At 38.0% G+C, this 24491-nt stretch overlaps 2 protein-coding genes across 3 annotated transcripts in view; one reads left to right on the plus strand and one right to left on the minus strand.

The window, feature by feature from the left end:
- Positions 1–3481: 3481 nt before the first annotated feature.
- On the plus strand, positions 3482–11856 carry LOC109030003 (DUF1676 domain-containing protein Osi2). Its single transcript, XM_019040745.2, has 3 exons — positions 3482–4139; positions 4896–5705; positions 11404–11856. Exons 2-3 carry the CDS (start codon positions 5273–5275, stop codon positions 11841–11843), a joined length of 873 nt encoding a protein of 290 aa, XP_018896290.2. The 5' UTR covers positions 3482–4139; positions 4896–5272; the 3' UTR covers positions 11844–11856.
- Positions 11857–15372: 3516 nt separating this feature from the next.
- The window catches only part of Osi24 (Protein), a 67410-nt gene continuing 58291 nt past the window's right edge, over positions 15373–24491 (minus strand). For both annotated transcript variants that reach the window (XM_019040730.2, XM_072299461.1), the window contains exons 5-6: positions 18381–18680; positions 15373–17445 (exon numbers count right to left, since the gene is read on the minus strand). In XM_019040730.2, coding sequence (XP_018896275.1) covers positions 17214–17445; positions 18381–18680 — 532 coding nt within the window. In that variant the 3' untranslated portion in view covers positions 15373–17213. The remainder of the gene's footprint in view (positions 17446–18380; positions 18681–24491) is intronic.

Genomic DNA, 24491 nt, shown 5'->3' on the forward strand with positions numbered 1-24491 from the left:
GTCATCGATATTAAATGTACCACACTTCTCTCGTAAAAAAAGGAAAAATGAAAAAAAAACAACATTTTGTTGATGACATCAAGCGACTTACCGAATCAACGCTGAGGAATACACGTAAGCAAATTGACTTCCGAAACGATATCCTCAAATCAAATTTCATAAAAATAATCACAGAATAAACACTTCCGAAAATTCGCAGAATGACAACCGACACGAGTGACAAATAGTAACTCCTTTTATTGTAAAACACGGCAAACTATTCCACTGGACAGAAAAAGTAGAGGCTCGCTGACGGAAACTTTCGGCGGATAGAAAACTTGCGGAAAGTAAGGCTGTTCAACTATTCACTGCACCTTCTATATTCACGAAATGAATCACTGAGAAAAATTTTAATAATGAAGTACCGAACACGAATTTTGTTCAACTATTCACTGCACTTTATAAACTCACGGAACAATTCACTGAGAAAAATTTTAATAATAAAGTACGGAACACGAAACTACACTGATGGTAATGCACTTGAATCACACGACTATCACACGCGGTCCCGAGATGAATATATTTCCGATAAAATATACTTCTGATTGATTATCCTCTACGCACAAGCTCAACCCCTACGGCTGCGCGACTTCGACTGACCAAAGTACCAAAAGTTCCGAGCCCTCGAGGTCACCAACGTTTTCCTTGTTCTTCTCGAAAACAAAAGAGTGGCTTCGATTCCCAAAATATCCCTACATTTCGGGTTTCCCAGGTGAAAGGTCAGTGCAAGCTCACAAAAGAAAATGTCTTCATTGAACTGAAAACTAATTGGATGTATTTCTATCAAACGGAACTATGTGCGTTAAAACATTAGCCCTGAGACCCATACGAATATGTCCAGGGCTCACGTCATAATGCACATAGTTTCGTTTGATAGAAATACGTCCAATTATTACAATAATGAATGAGGGTACCTGGATTTCCCGGATTAATTCATCTCTCACTTTTCACAATTTACCTTTTTTTGCTGAAAAGTAGTGAGGGTTCGTCCATGAATTACGTAACCCATTTTTCCCGACCTTTGACCTCTCCTTCTCCCTTTGTCCTAGATGTCACTTACCTCCACCCCCCCCCCCCGAGAAATATTTTCATTACAAGCGTGCCTCCCTCTTTTGCGTAGGTGTGGGTCGTCACGAACCCTTGCCACGGGTGCATCACATATGAATTCAAGTGTTAAGTGTTTAAATGACTCAAAAACAACATAAATCACATAGGAAAAATCTAGAATCCACTCCTCCTTCAAGGCATTTCTTGATTGTAATCGACTCGGCTTGAATTCTGCCGTGCGAAGGAAGAACGCTGCACGAAAATTCAAGAGTTGCCAAGTTTCCCTTGATGAAAACTCTAAGATTTCTTCGAACTCACATCAATCACAAAAAAAAACTGAGGAGAGATTTTTTTTTTTTGGGGGGGGGGGAGGGTTTAAAAAATAACCTTACAACTGAAAATATATTTAAGGTCCTTGAGTATTTACAATTGGACCACGTTAAGCAGAAAGGAACCAAGCCACATCAGCTATTGAAATTAAGTTAAACAATTCCAATTGTTGCATGAAAACGGCTATGTTGATTTGTGTGCATAGGTATTTCAGAGAATTTTCTGCACAGTATGAAGCCAATTCCTTAAAATTTTCAAATTAATCTGCATAAATTTTCTCTTGTAAACATTTGAATTGCCCGATTAAATTTGGCAATAGCTAATGTGGCTTGGTCCCTTTCTGCTAAACGCGGTCCAATTAAAGTGAGCCACCATCCATTCAAAGTAATATGTGTAAATGGAGTTTAGGAGATGAAAGGCTTACTATGTAAAATTGGTCTCAACAATGTCAATAAGATGACGAAGAGGGTTGTCCCTTCGGATTCAATTTGTTTACGGAGATAGAACACGTGACTCAAGTCCTAGACCAACAATCTAGAAGCGATGACGTCGAGCTACGGCGGTCAAGCCACGCAACAGGTATCAACAGCGGCCACCGAGATTCCACGGCCATTACGGCTCCGGCCACGCAACACACCGCCGTCGCACACTGAGCCAAAAATTCCTATTCCAGAAATTTTGGAATCATCCCGTGGGGGGAAAACACCTCACTTTTCATTTTGAAAACTACCTCGCGAAGTTGTGATATTTCAAGTGACTGAAGGAAGAAGAAAGCCCTATTTTCGAGTCGGTGTGCTTGTAGAAAATTCCAGGAAAAGTAGGAAAATTGACTCTTTCAAGGCAGGAATCCTAACGGATCCCTTTGTCAATCGAAGTGACGTCGGGCTGACCCGACTGTAACTTTTCTCGCTTGACCCCTCTGTGTATAAATCTTTCGAAAATCCAAATACTGTGGGCAAAAGCCAGGCATTTTCCCGGATCTAAAGCATAAACTACAGTATAGGACCAGTGCGGTTGAAGATGAAAATGTCAAAGGTTCAGGTAAATTTTATTCTTTGGATTTCCTTGAAAACGGGATTATTCCTTTTCCATCTTAACTTTTTTTGTCTTTAAAATCTTATTCGGATCGAAGCTCCATCGATTCTAACGCATTGTTGTTACTTTTTGAGGGATGCAACGAGTGGCCTATTAGGAGACAAATCACAAAATTCTCAATGAACACCTTTGTTTTCTTTTTTTTTTTCTAAAATTACTCCATTGATATCCCTCTCAAGACGATCCCATAGGAACTCTTGCAACATTTCCATGAGACTTTATTGGGAACTGCTCAAAATTTCCATGAGGATCAATAATCCATAATCAAGAGTTCCTGTTGGTTGTTGGTCTCTTCTTTTAATAAGGGGAACCGGCAGTCCACTTCCCCATCCTGTTGGTTCTGACATGTCTCCATGAAATTCTCATGCTGACCCGTTGACATGTCATGGGTCCCCCTAAGACCGTTTGGACAGGGTATAGAAAATAGTAAATCAATTTGTTTTAAATACTTACCACTTTCACTGTTTTTTTTTTTTTTAAAAGTTCTACAATACTTATTTTCTGTAACAACTATCGTTATAAAGAAAGTCTCTCTGTAACGAGGAAATCTGTCGGTCCCTTGAACTTTCCTATATTAAATATCGACTATCGTTACAACTAGAATCTCTCTATATCGAGAAAATCGGTCGGTCCCTTGAGTTATCGTTACAGAGAAATGCTGCATCAGGATAACAAAATTTAAAAAAATTGGTGGATCAAATTCCTCGTCCCCCTTCCGGCCTCTGTGTCATTAAAAACTTAATTTTCAATGGTTTATTATTATGTTTCCGGATGCGGCTACAAAAGAGCATTTTGTATTTGCACCATCTTAGTTGTGTCAAGTAGCATACTTGCGCATCCTTTGGATCTTACATGATCCGATTCTCTAGGAAGAGGTCTCTTCTAAAGGTCGAGCCGCAGTTCGGAATGGACATTTTGACAGGAGTCAAATTGTCCATTCCGAACTGCGGCTCGACCCACTGTTTGCGGGCCGCAACGCGCGACGCGGGATGGTCTCCGGCGGCTTGGCGCGCGGCTCCGGGCTGAACTTGAACCGTCCGTAACGGATCCCGATCTCGGGCTGGCTACGTGTCCTTTCTCCGGCATTCCCGCAGTCGAGCCTCCAACACAACAAAACTGCTATTCCCCCTGCGCCTGCCGCCTGCACGTCCCCCTAGCCGCCCGTGGCTCCCCATAACTTCGCGAAATGGCTCGATGGTGTCGCCTCAAGTGGCGCGCCCTCCTCTGATACCCCCCCAATTTCAACCACCCCTTGCGCTCAGTTATCTACCCCGTGCAGCCTTCGTTAAATTTAAACTCGGTGAGTCCCTCGATTTGAGGTTAACTTCTTATCACCTCGACCCGTGCTGTTCAGTGTGTTTATAGTGTCGTGATTGGTCGTTCGCAAAAAAGCTCATAACATTCTTCGTATTAAACAGTCTACTGTGCATTCTTCTGTGATTTCCTGAATTTGAGGTTATCCTCTTATCTTTCGCGCCCGCGCCCTCAAGTGTGTTTTAAGTGTCACGATTTGAGAACTATGAGTCACTCGGAAAATATTCACGTGAATTCAAAGTGACGTCAACGCTGGAATCATTCTTCTCGTGCTAGACTTGATAAAAAGATTCCTGAACTTTGGACTTTTCATGGTTTGTATGTTTCTCTACAATATTATCAGTTATCAGTTACCAGTGACGCAATCGAAGAAACCGTCCCTTGATAAGGGTCTTCCGTAGGTTGGCAATTTTTTGTTTTTGCTCGTTTTTGTCACTCACACAATGCAGGACAACCTTTTGATTCCTGTTTTTGACCAAAGGTAACACCGATCTCTCAGATGAAACTGTGCAATGTTTAAAACGCTTCTTTTGTGCCAGAAACAATAGTGATATACCTATTCGTCGTAGTCAGATCTATTTTCTGATGATCTAGATTGAGTCAAAGTATTTACATCCAAGCATTGGTTTTCAAAACTTAACAGTATAGTACACTTTATAAACCCACCTCTATACTGCATGCTAAGTAAAAACGCCGTATGAACCATTTGGCGTTGCCAAGTTTCCTTTGATAAGATACAAATTTCCTGGTGAACTTATCAATATTTTCCTTCCAAATTTTTAGATAATTTTTTTTCATAGTTTCACCTAAAGTTCCTTAAAATTTTAAGCAAAAACACTCATAGCTTTCCTCAAAAAGTAGCATTTTACCGAGGGAAAGTTGGCAACTCTCGAATGTTCATACGGCGTTCTTTCTTAGCACGACAGTATAGACTAACGGTGCAATTTGTTGCAATTTCTGAAATCTGAAAAACCTAGATTTTTCTTGATTTTTCACTCAAAGGTGCCATCATATTTATTAAGCTCAAACTTCCTTCTTCTTATTTGAGTGTATTTTTTTTTCCATTTCAGAACATAGAAGCAACTAGAAAGCGATTCCTTCATTCAAAACTCGGTGATATTCTAAACTCTGGTGTCGACCGATTATTCAGTGCTTTTGAGCTCATATTCCCCCTATCCACCACACCGAACCACAACTCCGTGATCCTGAAGTCTGACCTACTGGAGTCTCTACTTACACATACGCTCTGTTGATTTCAATTCAAACGAACCGCCGCCTCGTCCGGGTGCCATCCGTGTCTAATTGTCTAATTACCTTCACTATTTTTCGCTCCAAAGCGAACAGATGTTCGCGGTGCCATTCCTCTTTCGAACAGCTGATTCACTCTCGACGTCAAAAATTTCATCATCTAGCCTAAACCACCTCTTCGGAAGTTGAATGAAACGTCATGAGAGCTCCAAAGTGGTTACTATCCATCCTCATCGGTGCGGCTGGAGCGAACGGCATGGATGATACTAATTCAGAGCCTTTGCAAAACAAGACTAAAATCGACTCACTGAGTGCTTGCTCTCAGGGTGAGTTGAATGGCTGTACCAAGTCAAGTGCCATGGTGAGTTGGGACCGGTTCACGTCTAGACAAGCTTTTGCTTCGTCGGAGCATACGGAGTTTACGCGATCGTCCAGAAGGGTGGAGAAATTCTTAGGATCAGAGGCCAAATCTGTGGATTCAAGCTGGACTGAGTTTGCGTGGACGATGCTGGAAAGAGTTGGAGCCTTTGCGGCCGATGAGCTGACGCAAGCTGACAGCGACGCACCCAGGTTTCTTGATGAGATTGCCTCGGAAATTGACGCCTTGGAAGATAAGAACGATAACATATTCAGTGAGTACACCTTTACACTTGTAAGGCTGCATGCATTTTTTCCAAACGATGGGCCTGTTACACATATTACTTTTAAGAATACATACACTTGAATACATATCGATGGTGAATAACTACCAGCTTCTTCGTTTTCTTCGCTTAGAGAAGGAAATCACGGAAGTTTTCAAGAATTGATGTTGATTAGTTTTTCATTAAGAAAATAAAGTATGACAGGAAGTCTGCAACGTCGCAAACCGAGGTACTTGATTTAATAGTTTCACCATCGATATTAAATTTGCATATTACATGTTAAGAAATGGATAAAGTGTAGCTTGAAACGAGACAACTTTCTGGAGCCGAAACAGGCCAGCTATTTTCAAGTGGTTGTCAGAATTCTATAACCATTTTCATCTTACAGACAACTTTTTTCCTCAGAAAGATGTAATTTAGAGACTCCGGCCAGCTATTTCTCCTCTATTGTAAAAATTACTCTCGGAAGTCAACACCTAAATTTGTCTGATGATGGCTGCTGATTGTGGCTCATCATTTTTATAAAACCATAAGCCTCAAATAGTGAACTACATTTTAATGACTATACTGTCAGCTCGATCAGGACAACCTACCTCAATATTTGCTAGAGTCGTGGGCCATTCTGGTGTGTCAAGGAAAAACGCCGTATGAACATTCGAGAGTTGTCCAATTTCCTTCGATAAAATATTTATTTTTGAAGAAAGCTATGAATATTTTTCCTGCATATTTGCAGGAACTTTAGGTGAGATTGCGAGCAAAATTATCTGAAAAGTTAGAAGACAAATATTTACAAATTTTCCCGACAATTTGTGATTTACCAGAGGAATTTTGGCTACGATTGAGGGTTCATACGGAATTTTTGATTTATTACGGAAATATAGTCGCGGGCGTTTATGCTAAAAATAAATACTTGCAGATGAATTTAAATGTAAGGAAGTTCTCGGACAAGTAGACATGCAGTGGGGAATTTTTGGCTGACGGCATGTTTTTGCAGAACGAATTGGCACATTAAAATATCACTGTGAATACAAATATAGAATACTAAGTCAAAAATTCTACGCCCTTGCCATATTCCTAGCTGACATTGTTTTTGACAAGAGGATATGAACAGTGAAGACCATTACGACTTTAATGAGGAGAATTTTTGCATAAGATCAAAAAAGAATTATGCACATAAACATCGGTATTATTCCCATCTTTTAGAGATTCCTCAAGAAGCCAATTGCTTGAATCTCAAACCTTAAGGATTCGAACGGATCCCAATTTCTTTCGAGGATATTTTCCATGGACTTGTTGCATCGTTGCCTATGCCGATTATAGAAACTAGAGAGCAATCGGCAATCCTAGTTAAAATTAACTCGAAAGACGATAGGAGTGTTCTTTAAGCTCCTGCTCTGGACTATTCTGTCGAGGCTGGTTTGCCAATGAGGTCGCAGAACGCCGCTGTGAGGCGTGGTTCATTTGTCCTGTGCGTAGGTATGATTCTATGGGCAAGTGCTCTCTTGCCCGTGACATGATGTGACGAATATCAATCGGATAATAAAATCCACTCGGCCGAAACACGCCGATCCCTCACGCGTGCCTGCTGCCAGTAAAGTAGTCCGGTGACGTAGCAACTATTCTACCTGGCTCCTCTGTGATTCGATACTGCTTTTTACACAGTTGCTGTAAAATACAATATTTGGAAGCAACTCATCGAAAATTTTATGAAATATATCTTGAAATTATACTAACATAGCAAACGGATCTAATGCACACAAAGAGAGACAGTGAACTAGGGTGTCTCTTCACGTGTGCAATGTTTTTTTTTTAGAAAAAAAGAATTAAAAATCAAAAGTAATGGTAAAAGTAATAGTTCCATATAAATAGTACTTTTGGAGTGACATTTGGCACCATTTGAAAGGTCATAAGGCGTTTTTCCGTAGAATAACTGTATTTCTTTGTCAATTAATTCATAATTCTTCAACTGTAAGTCATAGGTCCTCATCAATACAGGCGATGTACATCGATGAATCATATTTGAACCACCATTCGCGTAAGGGAATGAGAGTTTGAAAGTGACCTCTATGTTTCTATCTTTGCGTTAAAGTCTCCTTGGAAGCCCCTCTTTTACTGCCCTGATTGTCCGCCAATACACGTTAGCGATGAGTCGTATGGATTAAAATAAGCTTAAAGAAATGACAATTTGAAAATGCCCTTTATGTTTCTAGCTGTACATTAAAGTCTCCGTGGAAGTCTCGCATCACTCATACTTCTCATGCCCTAACAAGCAAAATACATATACAAAGCAATGAATTAATACATATACAGTTACACTACTGTTAACTGAAATATGTATAGGAAAATAAGAACTTGAAAGTTACCTCTATGTTACTATCTGTCGGTTTAAGTCTCCTTGGAGGTCCCTCATATACTGGTCATGTCCACCCCAAGATGCGTAGAAACATTTAGAATACAGCCAATCGGTGAATGCAACTTAAGACATTTCAATGTGGGGTTGGGGGTGCCAAATTTAAAAGCAAACTAGTATCGATTTTGTTCCCAAGCAATGCGGCGCGATGAAAAGGGATTTGTAAAATTAACTTGCTGTGGAGAAAGGCCGTATGAACCTTCGGCTGTTGCTAAATTGCCTTTGATTAAAAGCAAGTTTTTTTATAGAAATATTGAAAATTTACTTTCTAATTTGTTCGAGAAGTATGTCCTCACTTTGATCTGAATCATTCGAAACCTTTAAAGATATCTACATTTTTCCTTAAGAATAGTGCTTTATGAGAAATATTTGGCAACGTCCGAATTTTCATACGACGTTTATCCTTAGCGTGGCTGTGCGATTCTGTCAATGTTTTCATAATTCCTCAAATGTAAGTAATAGGTCCTCAGGAAACGTAGAAACATACAAAATACAACCAGTAGGTGGATGCAACTCAATTAACTTCGGTTTGAGGCTAGGTTGCATCGCTTTTAAAGGCAAACTAGCAGCAATTTTATTTCAAAGCGATGCGGCACGGCACGGCGCAGGTGAAGCGGTGAGTGCCTGAAGAATCAAAACGCCTTCACTTGCTTGCGTATGCAACACGGGCATCCGTAGAGCCCGAATAGTTGCATGCAGCAGTTATAGTGAAATTCATTTGGTGTCTGTCGCATGCTGCAGTAATAGACGGTGTTTTTCTTGTTTTTCTCACACGTCAACGAATTTCCAGCTTTGCTTATTAGCCCAATGAAATAAATTATCACTGATTTTATCGTGAAATTGCTAAATTTTCGAAAAATGATTTGAGTATTGAAATATGTTAAAACATTGCCCACCTAAAATATGTGCTGTGGCCTTCACACTTCTAGACATAAATAGTATAAATGCGGCCAGGCCTCCCAAATCTATCGGTGAGCCCCAAGGTTGAATCAGCCAGCGGGCCCCCCTTCCCTTTCCCGCAAACTATCTAAGAGGGGTCTGGGGGGCCGCCGCACCCCCGTAAGAGGGGGGTTCGGGAATTTCATGAAACGATTTTAAAAGTTTTCACTCAATTTGAGTAATTTCATGCTATTTCCGCACACAGAGAGAAATTTTAACACAAAAGTTTGGTTGATACGAGAGGTAAAACACAAAATAACCCTGGCCTTCGGTTGAAAATCTCAAGAGAGAATTCCAGCTAATTTTCTTGAGGAAATTTAATAACGAACGAGTAGTGAATACCAACGTCACAATCAGAGGAATGTATTTATCTGGTCGCATCATTGTTTCCTGCGCTAAATTCACCACAAACTGTACCAAAATCAACACAAAAATTGTGTTTCACCTCCCATACTAACCAAAAGTAGCACACAAACACAAATATTTTTATCGGTGCACTTATTCAGATTAGTTAAAGCAACATTTTTTCTCCTTTCAAAATCTCAGAACTATTGCAGTTGTTTCATTTGGACTGCATTTTGCAATTTGGAACTATAAATTCTAGCCCGGTTTAAAAACAACGTATGTGCCATTAGTTTCCCTAAACACATACGTGTTTCTTCAGATGAGCCAGAATTTATAGGTCCTAATTGCAAAATGCAGTCCATTTGTCATGAGCAGTAATGAAATATAACAAAGGCCATGTGAAATGAGATTTAAGATTTCAACCTAAAGCATTTCTTAATTTCGGGGTTTGCACTCCCTGGTAAAAATTGGCAGTAAATTGGTAAAAAAGTGTATGCTAAACGTCACTAATTACGGATGCTAGGACTTAGTGAGTTTTTGGGCCACTGCTCTCTTTTTGGGCCGTAGTATCTTGATTTATTTTGCGAGGAAAGCTCCGTACTTTTGATGGATGCCTGCCATTCCTAATATATTAGAGCGCCTTCAGTTTCGTATGATACTGTGCAATACCTCTGGTATGAAATAGTTGCTTCAAGCGCCGTGGCACGCTGCGGTGCGGCAGGTGGGCAGCCAGCGCGAAACGTGCATTGGCGCCTTCAAACCTAACAGGGATACTTCACGCGTTGCGCAATGCGTGAAGTATCCCTGTTAGGTTTGTAGGCGCCAGTGCGTCGCCGCTCCGCTTTGTGTTAGGCTCTAATATTTAATCTCGCGGAGTCAGCGTTATTCAACTTATGATTTTGAAATGTTTGCACATCCTGTATGGATTATTTTCGTTTTAATTGATGAAAAGAAATATGTATTAAAGGAAAATATAACGTTTGTTTTGTAAATATTAAGGTGGTTCCGTATTAAACTTAATGATTCCCAAAGCACACGGATTTCTACACAATTTCTTATGGCCTTTTATAATCGATGGCGAAAAAGCAACAGCGAGGCAATAAAGTGTAAAACCCGGCGATAGGAACTATAGCCCGGCTGCATAATTTTTTATCCCTTCGTATAGCCCGGCCGTATGGTTTTCTCCGGATTCTACAGCCAGCTATATGATTTTCTGTAGCCTTCTTTAGCCGGCTATAAGAATGCCTATGGTATTTTGAAACGCAGCTCTCATCGCCAATTTTTACCAGGGCTTTTAGGTACCGTCCATCACTTTTACTTGGAGGCAAAAATATAAATCCAGATAAATTTTCCCCGCTAAGTTATTAAAAGAAGTATGTTTTAATGCGCTATGTAATATGTTAAAGATATTTGCCTCAAAAGTTTCTAGGTGCTGAAATAGGCTCCCTTCCGTAAAGTTACCTCAAAACTTTAACTACGTTTCTCCAAATTTCACGATCTCTCATTCGGAAACGTAAAATTATCTCAGAATAAGTTTTTTGGGTGTTTTTCGGGTAAACGATACACGAGTCGTCTTTTCTCAGATGGAGAAACGTAACTCCATCCCGAAATTGCAAAATTGACTCAAACAATTCATTTCTTTAAAAATATGCACCTGTGCAATTTTCGTCCGAAATTTGTCTGATTTTTACGTGGAGTCACAGAAAAAATCGGTGAAATCATCAATTAGAAATGTCCAAGATTCTCCTGTTAAAATTGAAATTTGCGGAGGTCATTCTGGCAACATTCAAATGTAATTATTTTCTTGGAGAGGGAAACGACGAAATAACCCATTTTTTAATGTATAACTATGTGATTATTATTTTCATTTGTTTTTTTAGTTTTTTTGTATTCGTACATTTTTTTTTTTTTTCATTATTATTATATTCTCTCGAATTTTTATAAGAATCACTATTTTCTTCCCAAACATTTAACAGAATTTGGTCTTTTTGCCAGGTCGCACGAAAATGAAGAAGCTGCTGATCCCTCTGCTGCTGGTTCTGAAGGTCTTCAAACTGAAACTACTGCTGTTCTTACCGCTAATCCTGGGTCTAGTATCATTCAAGAAGCTAATCGGCGTCCTGATCTTCACTCTACCAGCGCTCATCGGTTTCTTGAAGCTTGCCAAGCTGCGGGAAATCAGCCACAGCTACGGGAGTTTCGGACATAGTAGCTACTACAACCTCCCGCCACACCGTCGCTATCAGCTCGCCGCTGACGACCCCGGCGTTTACTCCCGCTACGCCCCTCCACCCCCGCCAACCCTGAGGGACAAGCACAGGGATGCATACCAGTATGCGGGAACGCACCAGTCCCTCGCAAGTCCTCAGGGTAATACGCAGGATGACCGACACCATTTAGCTTATAATAGTTACCAAAGACCTGTAAATAAATGAGCTTGTTGCCAAATTCTGACTTAATTTATGCACTGTCATCGTAATCCTATAATCCGACGACACCCGCCCTCTTTCGTCCGTCGTTACGAAAGATGAGTGAAATTTCAAGGGCAAAACAGCAAAATATTTTAGAAATCAAATAAGTATTTTTTTCTTCAAAACAAAAAAAAAATGTTGAAATAGCGCAATTGAGTTCACTCAAACTCTAAAAAAAACTGTGCACCTCGTTTTAAGTTCATGCAAACTTTTTGTGAACCGTTTCTTTTTCGACCTGTCGAAGAATTTTTAGTTTTTGGTTTTTCTGTTTACAAATTCCAGTTGTTTGTCGGTGTTTCCTGAACTCGATGTTTCCTAAACTCGATGTTTGGCGACGATTGGCCTTTTATTTTCAGGGTCATCAGTATTTTTGTGAATTTGAGAACCCTTGAGTGAAATTGAGGAAAATGGCTTTCCTCACTATTTCTCGACTAAGTAGTTACGTATGGTATAGTAATGCTCAAAAGGGAAACCCTAAGGAGACGCGACAGGGATCTTAGATATAATACAGATATTCAATCAAAGGAAGCGTGCGCACTAACAATTTGACTATGGGATTACATTCAATTAATTTTCATAAAATCAAATTCTCTTGTAGAATTCAATATTCTCTACTTAGAAGATTTTTTTCTTAAAATTTTGGAGATCTTTGAACAAAGCAAAATATTGCATTTTTCATTTTGAATGAAAAATAATCGCATGGATTGCGATAAATAATAGTGTCATTTTTCCGCATTCTGTTGGAAACTGAATCGCTAACAATTTAAAAGCACTAAAGAAATCATAAACTTTCAGAAAATTTGCTAATTTTTTTCCTTTTTTCAAATTGTGATTTGCAATCATCTTTGCTCATAAAACTACGAGGAACACGAATTTTAATCGCAGGATTTAGACATAACCGTTCATATTTTATCTCTCAAAATGAAAAAAGTACTTTCTATTGGCTGTACCTCAGTTTCGGACATCTTCACTTTCGCACACTTTTTCAGTTTTCAGTTTAGACAAGTGCAGTTTGCACAATTTTGTTGGAGCTCAATTTGGTAATTGGAAAGTAAAATGTTCTCCTTCTATTGTCTAAAGCGTTAAAATCATAAAACTTTAACGAAAATTGTCATTGAATTATGTGACATTATTCTCCATCTAAAAAAAAAGAAGTTTGAGAAAGGTTCGCGGCGACGGAAACTGAGATAATTGTTTTCCTGATCTCATCATCTATTTCATGCTATTGTGTTTATGAATAAGTATTCTATAACAGTATGACGTATTTCAATATGCGTAATCAAAGCTCATGGTTTCAGGACATTTTGTCAACGATTTTTTGTCCGCGTACCTTTTTTGTCTAGTAGTTTACGCCCACGCGTAAAATAAGCAACAGTGACTTGGTCCAAGCGTTATATATTAGTCGGTATGTTAAATTATATTGACAATATGGAAATATGAGAAATTGAGAGAGGAAGAGGTGTTGTTATGGTTTCTCATTTTCTAAATGAAATGTTATGACTTTCTCCTTTTGAATCATCTTTTTAAATTGTCATTGGTGAATATTTGGTTTTATTTCTATCCTTAAAATATTCGATGTACAATATACTTCATATATGTACAGATACTTTTTTTATTTTTTTTTTAATTTTTTCTTTTCGAAATTATTACTTCCTTTTGAAAACATTTATATTTTTTAAACGTGGCAAATATTTGTAAAACCTTTTCCAATCGACGTTAATCTCAATGAGCCACAGTTGTGCCAACAGAAACTGCAAAAATGAATGAAGCAGGAAAAAAAACCAAGGAGCACGCAACCTTTAGTTTTAACCCATTTGTACATTGATCGTTTAGAGTCAAATACGTCAAATTTTGAGCGTTTCGTTGCGCGTACACCTCGCTGCAGCACAATAAAAGCATAAAATGTAAAAGAAAAAATTAAAGTGCTTTGCAAATCATTTTTGACACGGAACCAACAATATTTAAAAAACACACATTATATTATTATTCTCCTTTGATAAATTGATACATATTTTTCCCCCATCAATTTAAATGAGAATAATCAATGCGGAGTGTGCAAACATTTCAAAATCATGAGATAAAAAACGCTGACTATGCGAGTATAAATATCAAAGCCTAACAGGGCGGAGCGGCGTGCTGCCAGCGCGAGAGAATTACTGGCGCCCTCAAACCTAAGTGGATACTTCAAGCATTGCACAATGCTTGAAGTATCCACTTAGGTTTGTAGGCGCCAATGCGCGTTTTGCGCTGGCTGCCCGCCCGCCGTGCGGCGGCGTCTGAAGCAACTATTTCACAACAGATAGGTGTTCACAGTATTATACGAAATTGAACGTATTAAGAATGACAGGCATTCTTTAAAAGCACAGTTCTTTCCTCGCAAAATAAATTAAGATACTTATCGTACACAGGAAGAATCTAAGAGCCTTTAGCTGAGGCAAATATAGAGGTTTATTCGGTTCAGGTATAACAAGGTGGAAATTTCTTGAAAGATAATTAAGTCCTGTTACACCAAAGAGGTGTAGAGAGTTTTAGTGAATTTTGTCTCGTGGAATTGACGCTCCCCTATTTTTACCAAAACTCTCAACTATATTTTATTCTCCGTTAGACCAGACAGACAAAACAAAAAAACAAGCAAACCCTCATTCTTCCAAAACATTATACATTTTCATCCAAGAACGTCGTGAGCAATTGTCGTTTGTGTTTACATGTGGGCCAATTAACTTTGGGTCTCAAGTGGCACGTGGACCAAAACTCCCGTGCCGAAAAAAACGCGTGGACGTAAATTACTGGAAAAAACAGGTGCGCGGACAAAAAATCGTTGACAAAATGTCCTATAACCAAGCTCATTATTTACTGGGGAATCTGAAAAAAAGTTCTGAATGAGTAGACAATTGCTTTGTGGATTTATGAATGATACAGTGACGCATTCGCAACCCGTCCAACATTCAGGGATTTTCGATGCATCCAAAGTGAATTAGTTTGAAAACCTAAACATCTGAAATTTTGAAAAACTAATACATCAAAGAACCTATTGAGGCTCAGAGATAAGTGAAGTCTGTGTGTCTTAAATATTGCATACAAAAAAAACTGATGGTCAATTTTTATAATTCAACTATAATAGCTCAATAACCATGAATACTTGTCCTTTTACTGTTAAGTTAGGGTTCGATGTGAACATTAAAAAAATGCAAATAAAGAGCAAACGGCCAAATATTATCTTTTTAAAAAATACATTTTAGAATTTAGGGAAGTTGTTCTACGTTTGTAAATTCTTCTTCGTAAGCCCAGTGAAAATTTCCTGCTTTTAAACCGGGCCAAAGCTACATTCAAGCGGCGAAAAAAACCTTTTAAGCCATATATGCAAAATTGAGGTAATTTCAAATATGCCAAGTGAGCAGAGATAGTACAGGACTGACAATAGCTTTTACGTCCGTGGTAAAAAATATATAAAAAGGAGGATCCTTGACAATTTTCAAACAATTTTCACGCTGTCTTCAACATTTCTAAAACGACATCTATTTATTTAGCTATTTCAAACATTTCCATAAAATATAATTACATCTTATCTTACATGAAATAATTACAAAACCATTCTGATTGAGTCGACTAAAATGTCATTTACAGTCAATAAGAGCTTTACACAAAAACAAACGAAAATATCTAATGTACAATGACAGTCTGTCAAACAACATACATTAGTTCGCACCCACCTTCTGTTTTAAACTATTTTTGTTGATGTTATTATAAATTTCAAGGATCAACGGGATATTCCCTTTAAAAAGTAAATCAATCCCCCTTGTCCGGAGCCAGATATTTATCTGCAAAAATGCAAAACAGTTTAGGTTGTTGCAACGAGTTCGACTATCTAACTTGCGCGGTCAGCAGTCAAGATTTTAATTACCTTTGGTGTTTTTATACGTATATTAAGTATCAGTTGCATCATTTAGCTCCAAAAACCTGAAATATCAAGAGTCTTGGAATCATAGTATCATTGGCAAACAAATAATATATCATGATTATTTTCTCATTGTTTATATGCAGGTACTGAAAATGACCGTTCTGCAAATGTGATGTTTGTAAGCAGCTAGTTGTTAGGGCAGAGGTATTCCATCCCGCTCCTATAATAAAATATTTGGATTAAGTTCAACGTTATGGTTAAACAAGTCAAAAATTATTTCACTTAAGAGAAATTCTAGCCAACTTGACTCCTCTTTTTTCTTTCAATATAAGAACTGATCCTTATGATAAGCTTTTTACGTTATTTTATGATCTCAACTTTGAGACAATGTCACCAGAATGTTCATTTGGAAATTTAAAAATGCGTTTTTTTACATTTTCAAGTTACGAAATTGTATATGAAGGAGAACATACATCAGCATAGGCAGTGGCAAATTTATCACTAGAGCTTGGATTTCAGCAATGTAAATACGTCATTTTGCTCCGCATTTCCTCATTGTCAGAACAGAGGATCAAACTAGGTTTTTGCATCAAAAGAAATGAGCGAGAAATGTGGAAATATTCATAATTGAATGTGAGTGGTAACAAAACCATTTTAAAACATTCTTGCACCTCCGATATTCAGGTCTGAACTTTTAACTTTTTCGTCGTTGGAAGTTTGAACTGTTAGTCCTCCGTCTTTCTTGGTCAAAAATTGTTGATCATAAAATTGGAGTACCTCTCAATTTAAATGCACAAAAGAAAATTCTGCTCAAAATTTTTCCTTGCATTTTGCTAGATTTCTCTGTGCAGAAAATGAAGAGCTGCATTGAATTTGAATATAAAAAAAAGTTTGTTTCATTAAAACTGGAAAATACAATTACATTTGAAAAATTAGTAAGTATTTTTCTATTTTCATATTTACAACATTTCTTTTGATTCAAGTGAAAATTATGTGGCTGCATCTCGTTGATTTTGAAAAAAATATCGTCAACTTTCCACATCAAAAGAAATAAATCAATCGTCTTCCTTCTACATTATTGCAAAATCAACGAGCATTTACTGTAAAATTACATGTAACATTTAAAATCATAGATTCTTAAAAATCATCTGTCAAATCAGCAACTGTTGGTTTACCCAACCTAGTTTCATTTTGAAGTTTTAAGAAAACAAACATTTTTCCTCAAAATATTAGATCTCTTCTTTGGTTCAGTTTTATTTTACAGCTAATAACATAAGTTTTAACAAGATGGCTTCATAATTTTATTGAATGAAGACAGATTTCGGTGGAGGTAGAGGGCACTTGCTTATTCAAAACTGCAATAACGCGTTTGGCACTTTTGAATGGCGTCGCACTGAGTATGGCGTGTTGCGTTCTGGCAGGTTGAAGGCGGTTTTTTACGTTTTTCCTTGCTGGAATCGGAGATGTCTAGCATGAACCAGCTTGTTGATATCGTTGAACGTTGATACCATCGGTGGACTGTCGTTGGGTGCTCGGGGAACTGTGCAACCTGGGTAAATAAGATCGCACTCTTGACCATCTTGCCCGTCCTTGGCAGCCTTCATGTACCTGAAGAACCTGAGGATCTCTGGGTTGTCTGTCGAGGGTTTCCTCAATTCATTGAGCTCCCTGCAAAATAAATCATATCTTTTTAATATCAATTTTGTCGGCATACCAAAGGGGTCCCTTTCCATTTCTTTTTCCTTTAAACAATATGACATCATTTTAATCGTTTAAAATTGTTTTTTAGGTTTTTGCCTTCTTAGATTCATGCGATATTTATTTAGTGGTGGTATATATTTTATATTCATATTGATTCAATTGTTTTTGCTACCATTTGTTTATCACTGTGTTGTAACATAACGCACTATTTTCTAATACTTTATCGGCACTGTGAACACGTGACTTGGTGCAAATTAAATTTTTTTCCAAAACCGATAATAAATAACTCACTTTTATTTTTATTTTTTTTTCGCAATGACCATTTTGGGCGGGCCGCCCATCTTCAGGTGACTCAATAAAAGTAAGTCATTTATAATTAGTTTGGGGGGAAAAATTCAATTTGCATCATATTTATCCTTCAATATTTACAATTAAATAAAAAGGACTTAACAAAGAAAATTTAATCTATGAGTCAAAGTTAAATAAAATTGTCCCTTTAATTGAATATATCGCTAGAAACTGCAAAAAAGCGTAAATCGGCTTGCGGCATGGCAAAACTCCTGTCATTCTATATTTCCTTCATGGAAAACTTATGAAAATCATATTTTGAAAATATCAATGATTTTCCTTCTCCTAATAAAGAATTTTTTGTGAAGATTTCAAGAGGTACATGATGGAGGATAGGTCAAATCTTAAAAAAATAAAATCGTAACGGAGGTTTCGAGACACCACAACCAAGTTACGCATTTTTCCAGTTTCACCGTCACAATGTGTCGCATCAATAGATGTAAGATCTATGAGGAAACGTTTAACTTTTACATTTTCTCAGTTGATGAACTTGAATCACACTATTCGTTGTCATAAAACTTGTGAAATGTACTGAAAAATGAGGAAAAAATAACCTGCTGAGCTGTGCAGAGATTAGATTGCTGTAAGGAGCATATTTTGCCGGATTCTTGTACATGAAACACACGAGTTTCTCTCGACAAGACTCAACGGTGTAACCCAACGTTTTGAAGACGGCATCAATCCTTGACAGGAGCGGGCTGTAGAAAGGATCGTAGTTGGCCAGCAGCTGCGAGGAAGACGGTATATTCTGGAATACCTTGTAGTCCTGCTGCTTTTCTTTCGTGTAGAAACTTTCGCTTATCCCGTACTGCTGCTTCGTTTTGTTTGAATCTGAGTTGAATTTTGAGGAGTATCTGTAGGGGGAAAAAATCAAATTTAAGTACACATTTCTTACTTCAGACAAGTTCATACATATACACGAGCCACTTTCACATCGCTCTCTGGCGTTCTGCAACGCCTTGCCGACACTTCATATACCCTATCCTCCCACAGGCCTTCAGGGAGTTGGCACTCTTTTATTTCATTTAAAACCCCCTGTCGCTACCCTTTCACAGGGCGTCCTCTTCGTCTCCTCCTGGAAGGAATCCAATCGAGGACTTTCGTAGGCAGCCGCTCTTCCGTCTTCTTGTTAACATCACCAGCGGGCCGATTATTGAAATTTAGTGTACGTCGGACGGACAAAGATGACATGGGTTAAATGGCGAGGTGTGATTGGTCGGCTATGTCTTATAGCTGCTTTTTCGTGCCTTTGTCAGGTGGAATGGACGACACACTGTCGGAAACTTAAGAGGTACCGCGATAGCTTGTCGTGAGTTCAACCCGCCATAGGCACGAAAAAGCAGCTATAAGACATAGCCGACCAATCACGCTCCGCCTTTTAACCTGTGTCTTCTATGTCCGCCTGACAAACACTAAATTTCAATAATCGGCCCGCAGACCACAAAAACTTTTTAGTCACTTCGTCAAATAAGATGCCATCTTTTACCACCATGATCTAACGCAATCATCTTGGACTCGGTCATTGGTTTAACTATAATGATGATAACGTGTGTGTGTGTGAAATTTACCATCGTCATCCAATGCGGTTAGGCTCAATGTCTGTTGAAATCTGCACTTAGTCGTACATATTTCACGAGAACATCGTAAAAACTAAACGCCTGTCCAGCTAGCTTGCCTGCTTGCCCACACCACTGAAATTAATAACCTAGGACTGGCTATGAAAGAGATTCAATCTGCGAATATTTGACGAGTATCGATGGAAGAAATCTATCGATGCTCTACTCGCTCACCGATCCGCTCACCATCTGCTTAATCTCTCTAAAAGAATGTGTGCTCAAAAGTTTCAGCGTTTTAAACCGATATGTATCGCAAAATCATCTAGTTGCACAGTCTTGGCAATACGTGATGGCACTCCTCCGGTTCAGAATTTCCACTTTACAATTTTTTATCAGCGTTATATTGTAATTTTGGTTTACGGACAGTGGGTCTAGAAGAAAAAGGGTTACAAAAAAAAGGGCTACCTTCTTTGGTCTACAGTCAAAATGTCTACATGAAAATGCCTATTAAAATAGTGTCTATAGTAAAATATGTCTGCAGTATTAACATGTCTTCGGTTTGATTGCCTACTCCAAAAACGTCAAAGTACGTATTTATGTCGTCTGATAAGAATCTCATGTGGAAGTGTATCCCCAAAGACAGGACGAGACTGTGGATGCTGCAGAAGCTGATGCGTAAAAATTGTGAGTCACACTTCGCGAATAATTCACCATATAAATATCAACATGTATATTTTATAAATATTTTATTTAATTTTTAATTTTATAAATATATTTTATATATTTTTAGTGGCCAACATAAATATTTTGACATTTTCTAAGTGGGCAAAGAAACCGCAGACATTTTAATAGCGTAGACATATTTGACTTTAGACATAATTTAAGTAGGCATTTTAATGTAGACGTTTTGACTGTAGACTAAAAAAGGTAGCCCTTTTTTTGTAGCCCTTTTTTCTGTAGACGTACTGTCTGCATACCGTAATTTTTAATTTGGAAACGTGATGACAATCTCATCGAATTGAAAATTATGAGTGAATCGGAAATATCAATGACTTGTAGTAAAAGTTGTTGATATGGAGTCCGAGTAATTCTAGAATGCATATGCACTAAAAATTTGTATCGTTGACTTGAAAATACACTGGAAAAAAAAGTCGTTTGGATCTAGAGTCCAGACTCTTAAAACATTGACAAGAAAAAAGTACTCTATTTTCATTCGGACTTTCTGCTTGAATCAAAAAGAAATCCGCCTAAATCAAGAGGCTCGGATCTTCGCTTCAAGAAAAAATCTGATTGAATCAAAAGTATTTTTTCCTGTCAATATTATTGAGAGTCTGGACTCTAGATCTAAGCGACTTTTTTCCATTGTAGAATAAAAAAGAGCTTAACTTATTATCATCCAGAATTCAGTAATTTGATGAAAGTTAGATAAAATATGTTTGACCCCTCCACAAATAAAAATTAAAGGAATAAATAAAGAAATCGCTGAAAACAGCTGATCGGTTGTTGCACGTATGTAAATAGTGGAACCCAAAAGTTCCATCGTTGAGTAAACAGCTCCCTTTTCTGTGGCACGGTAAGTACCTAGTTGATGCTAACGGATAATTATAGATCAGCAACGCCGCACTATGATAAATTCCACCCATAACATCTACCGCATGATTTTAGTCTCGCATTGCACCGAGAAACGATGATGCGTGGAATTAAGTTGAGTCCGACCATTCCGAGCCAAAGAGCACCTGACTTTTTAACCCAATTAACGGGCAGACGTGCCCACCCCACTGCTCATCGACGCGTAACTAATGTTATTAATGAGCCTGGCACGGAATTGAAGAGAGCTTGAGGAATAACCTCCTTAAAAAGTACTCGCGAATCCATCTAATTACACGGACAATTGCACGTTTGATTCGACAACTAGGTGTAGATGCATGATTTTAGATACAACGTGCTAAAAGATAACGACCGTCTACAGTGACCAGCGACCTCTACGGCGGGCAGGAGTTACGCGCAAGGATTGGTGACTTGTTAGGGGTGAGGCAAAATTTTTGGTATAAAGAATAAGCATTTCATATAGCTTCTAATTGTTTTGTAAATGTGTATGGCCTTAAAGCTGAACATAATGATTGAGATCAGCAAAGATTAGCTAAGAAGCGCTCAGTGTTCGAAACTCACCTTTGAGTTTTAGGAGCCATGCGGCGCATCAAGCCCGATTTTTAGGCTCCGTTGAAGATTTTTTAGGACCAAATTGACTTTTTGCCTATATATTACGGCGCATTTAGTGAAAAGTTAGACGCAAGATGTTTTCGTAATAGATCTAGTAAGAAGCTATAACTTAGGGAAGACGAAAGCACTAAGAATGAAATCGCGAAGAATAGAAAGTCTCACTTGTAGTACTGAATATTTCAAATAATCACCTAATATGAAAATTCGGATTTTTAGGGAACAATATTTAGGGGCCACATTAGCGCAGAGCCTCAATTTTTAGGCGCCATGGCCGATTTTTTAGGCGCATTTGGCGCGTTGGCGCCTGTGAGTTTCGAACACTGGAAGCGCTACACCTGCTCCTCTAGCAAAAGTTGTGATCGTAAGAGGAGATAATATTTAGAGGATCAATTTTTTTTCCCAAAAGCCCGTGAATTTGACAACGACGGGTTATTGATTATCCCAGGGAACATGTTGCACTAATTTGATTATAACCTTCGCAAAAAATTCAGAAAAAGCTGAAGAGACTTCAAATCTAAAATACGATACGCAGCTAACCTGTTCTGTGTAATAAAATACCTGCTCGCTCCTCCATCAAAATATGTCAAACCAATAGAATCATTTACGAGCCACTTAACGTTTGATGATCACCAATAAACCATCAAACACTATCTTCACCATTAAGCTCTTAAAACAAAGTACCTGTATATCCGCATGGGAAAAACATAAAACAATTTTAATTACGGTGTCAATTGCTTCAAATCTACCAGCGATGCCAAGCGGCTGAGCAAGATTGTGGCAGGAGCGTTTCGTACATAGTTGTAATAAGTAGATGCCAAATAGATGATCCGATACAGAGACAAATTTAGGTATAGTACGGGAACCTTGCACTAACTTTCTTAGAATTGGGCGGGGTGGACAAGTATATATTTCTCCAATTTTTTATGCGAGCAGTGCTCATTTCTATCAAGCACTGACTGATTTGAGCAGTATATTAATTAGCTCATGGTAAATCTTAAACCGTTACCAATTAGAGATAGTCACTTACTTACTTACAACTAGTTTGATTGTGTGTTTTTAAATTATACAGAAAAAAAAATTTTTTTCTCGCTCTTGAAACTCAATGTGATGGCTATGATTTTTTATTGAATACGGCCGTTATTCTTTCTGCCTTTAGCTCATTTTGAAAACGGTAAAAAAGGAATCATTTATAAAGATACGTCTCACCCGGGTGGATTTGAGTTCCACGTACTACACTCGTTTGTTCTAGGTTTCAACCATTTTGAAAATTATTTTGCAAAATAAGTGAGACATCCAAGTATCTTCACATTTATCTTTAATTCATAATTATGCGAATAACCCATCTTCAGAGCTTAAAATCGATTCGTGAATACTTTCTCAAAATTCAAATCGATTCCAATACATCAGTGTCGCATTTTCAAATACGAGCTAGTGCTATAAACTCCTTTTAAGGTATTGAATGATGGGTTTTCGAATAAATAATCCCTAACGACTGATGCAGAGACTAGTTTTTAAAGTTTCTCAAAATATTCCTTCAAATGGGTGTAAAATTCAAAATAAATCTATTTTATGAAGAAATGATAAGTCAAATCTTAAGATCAACCCTTGAAAGATTGTTATCCTCATTAAATTGGTCTTCTGTCAAGATCAGTACGCTCTCTTTAGTGGGTCAGTTCATTGAATTTTTTTTACTCACCAGCTAATTAATCCTGGTAAATGGAACACAGACGATGCGCAAAGTAGAATAAAAGTTTTTTTTTTTTTTTTTTTTCAATTGCTGACACCGGAGGAATCCAACGCCGACTTCGTTGATGCACTTATCATATCCTCTTTCTCAGATATATAAAAAAGAAGAAGACGTGAATTGGCAGACGTATACCTGCGCAATAATTATTCTCATCAAAGCGCAGTTCGCAGGCCAAGACAAACTATTCTGTCTATTCATTACTGTGCCCCATCCAAATTGCTTTGTCTAAATTCCATTTTACACACGTGAAAACGCAGCTTTCTTTTACCGTTAAATTAAGTTGAGAGTACCGGCCCTCTTATGCTTTTCACGCGGCGATGCCAACGGTGCAACTTTCAGCAGAAACTGTGAACCGATGCATGAGTTTCAATGAAGGCTCACACCAAGTAGAGGAAGATGTATTCCAACAGTTGGAGGAATTTAATGACATATTGTGCAAGTAATTTTAGCTGTATGAATGATATGGAGGTATAAAATTCTCTGATTCCGAACTAATGAGCTGACCACCAACGGTGAAACTCTTAACTGAGGGGTTGGAGGCCAGGCGCATGAGTGTAGTTTCTTAGAAAATGGGGATATTATTGATTTCACATAAAACTAGTCTTAATGCATATCTTATGAAAAATTTGCTCCCGATTTCCAATTTTTAAGCATCTAAAAGTCTGTTTGAACTTTCTTTTCGCCCTAAGAATCCGTGTAATTTGACGTACACGTAATTTGACATTTGACGCTTAAAACACGTGATTTTCGAAATAGCAAAAACAACACTTATGCGCCTTGCCTAGTCTAAGTTCAGGATTAGCTTCTCACGCTAGATTTAAAATTGAAAAGGTCAAATTCAAAGGGGCTTGATTGCACTAGAATTTTTCAAAGTTTCACCTGACCAATTATTTTTCATTCAATCGCATTCAGAATGAAAAAAAATCAGAATTTTATTTTCGAACTTTAAAGGGGGAAAAATCAACTGCCAGAGAACCCTAAATTCTATATCTCTATAAATTTCAGAGGAGCTACGAGCCTCTTTTATGGCGGTGAGCTTCGGTCTTCGTAACATCCAGCTAAACTGAAAACTCCTGAGGGCTAAATTTTGGCACAAACGGGAAATAGTACGTATTGCGGTTCAATTTTATGGTAATTTTGGG

Source organism: Bemisia tabaci, chromosome 4 (assembly GCF_918797505.1).
Source record: "Bemisia tabaci chromosome 4, PGI_BMITA_v3".
NCBI classification, from domain to species: domain Eukaryota; kingdom Metazoa; phylum Arthropoda; class Insecta; order Hemiptera; family Aleyrodidae; genus Bemisia; species Bemisia tabaci.

What these genes read in the sequence shown, in the direction of transcription:
- LOC109030003 (XM_019040745.2), top strand. Translation starts at nt 5,273, where the DNA reads ATGAGAGCTCCAAAGTGGTTACTATCCATCCTCATCGGTGCGGCTGGA. An exon ending in TAAGAACGATAACATATTCA is followed by an intron (nt 5,706 to 11,403) that starts GTGAGTACACCT and finishes TCTTTTTGCCAG; the next exon opens with GTCGCACGAAAATGAAGAAG.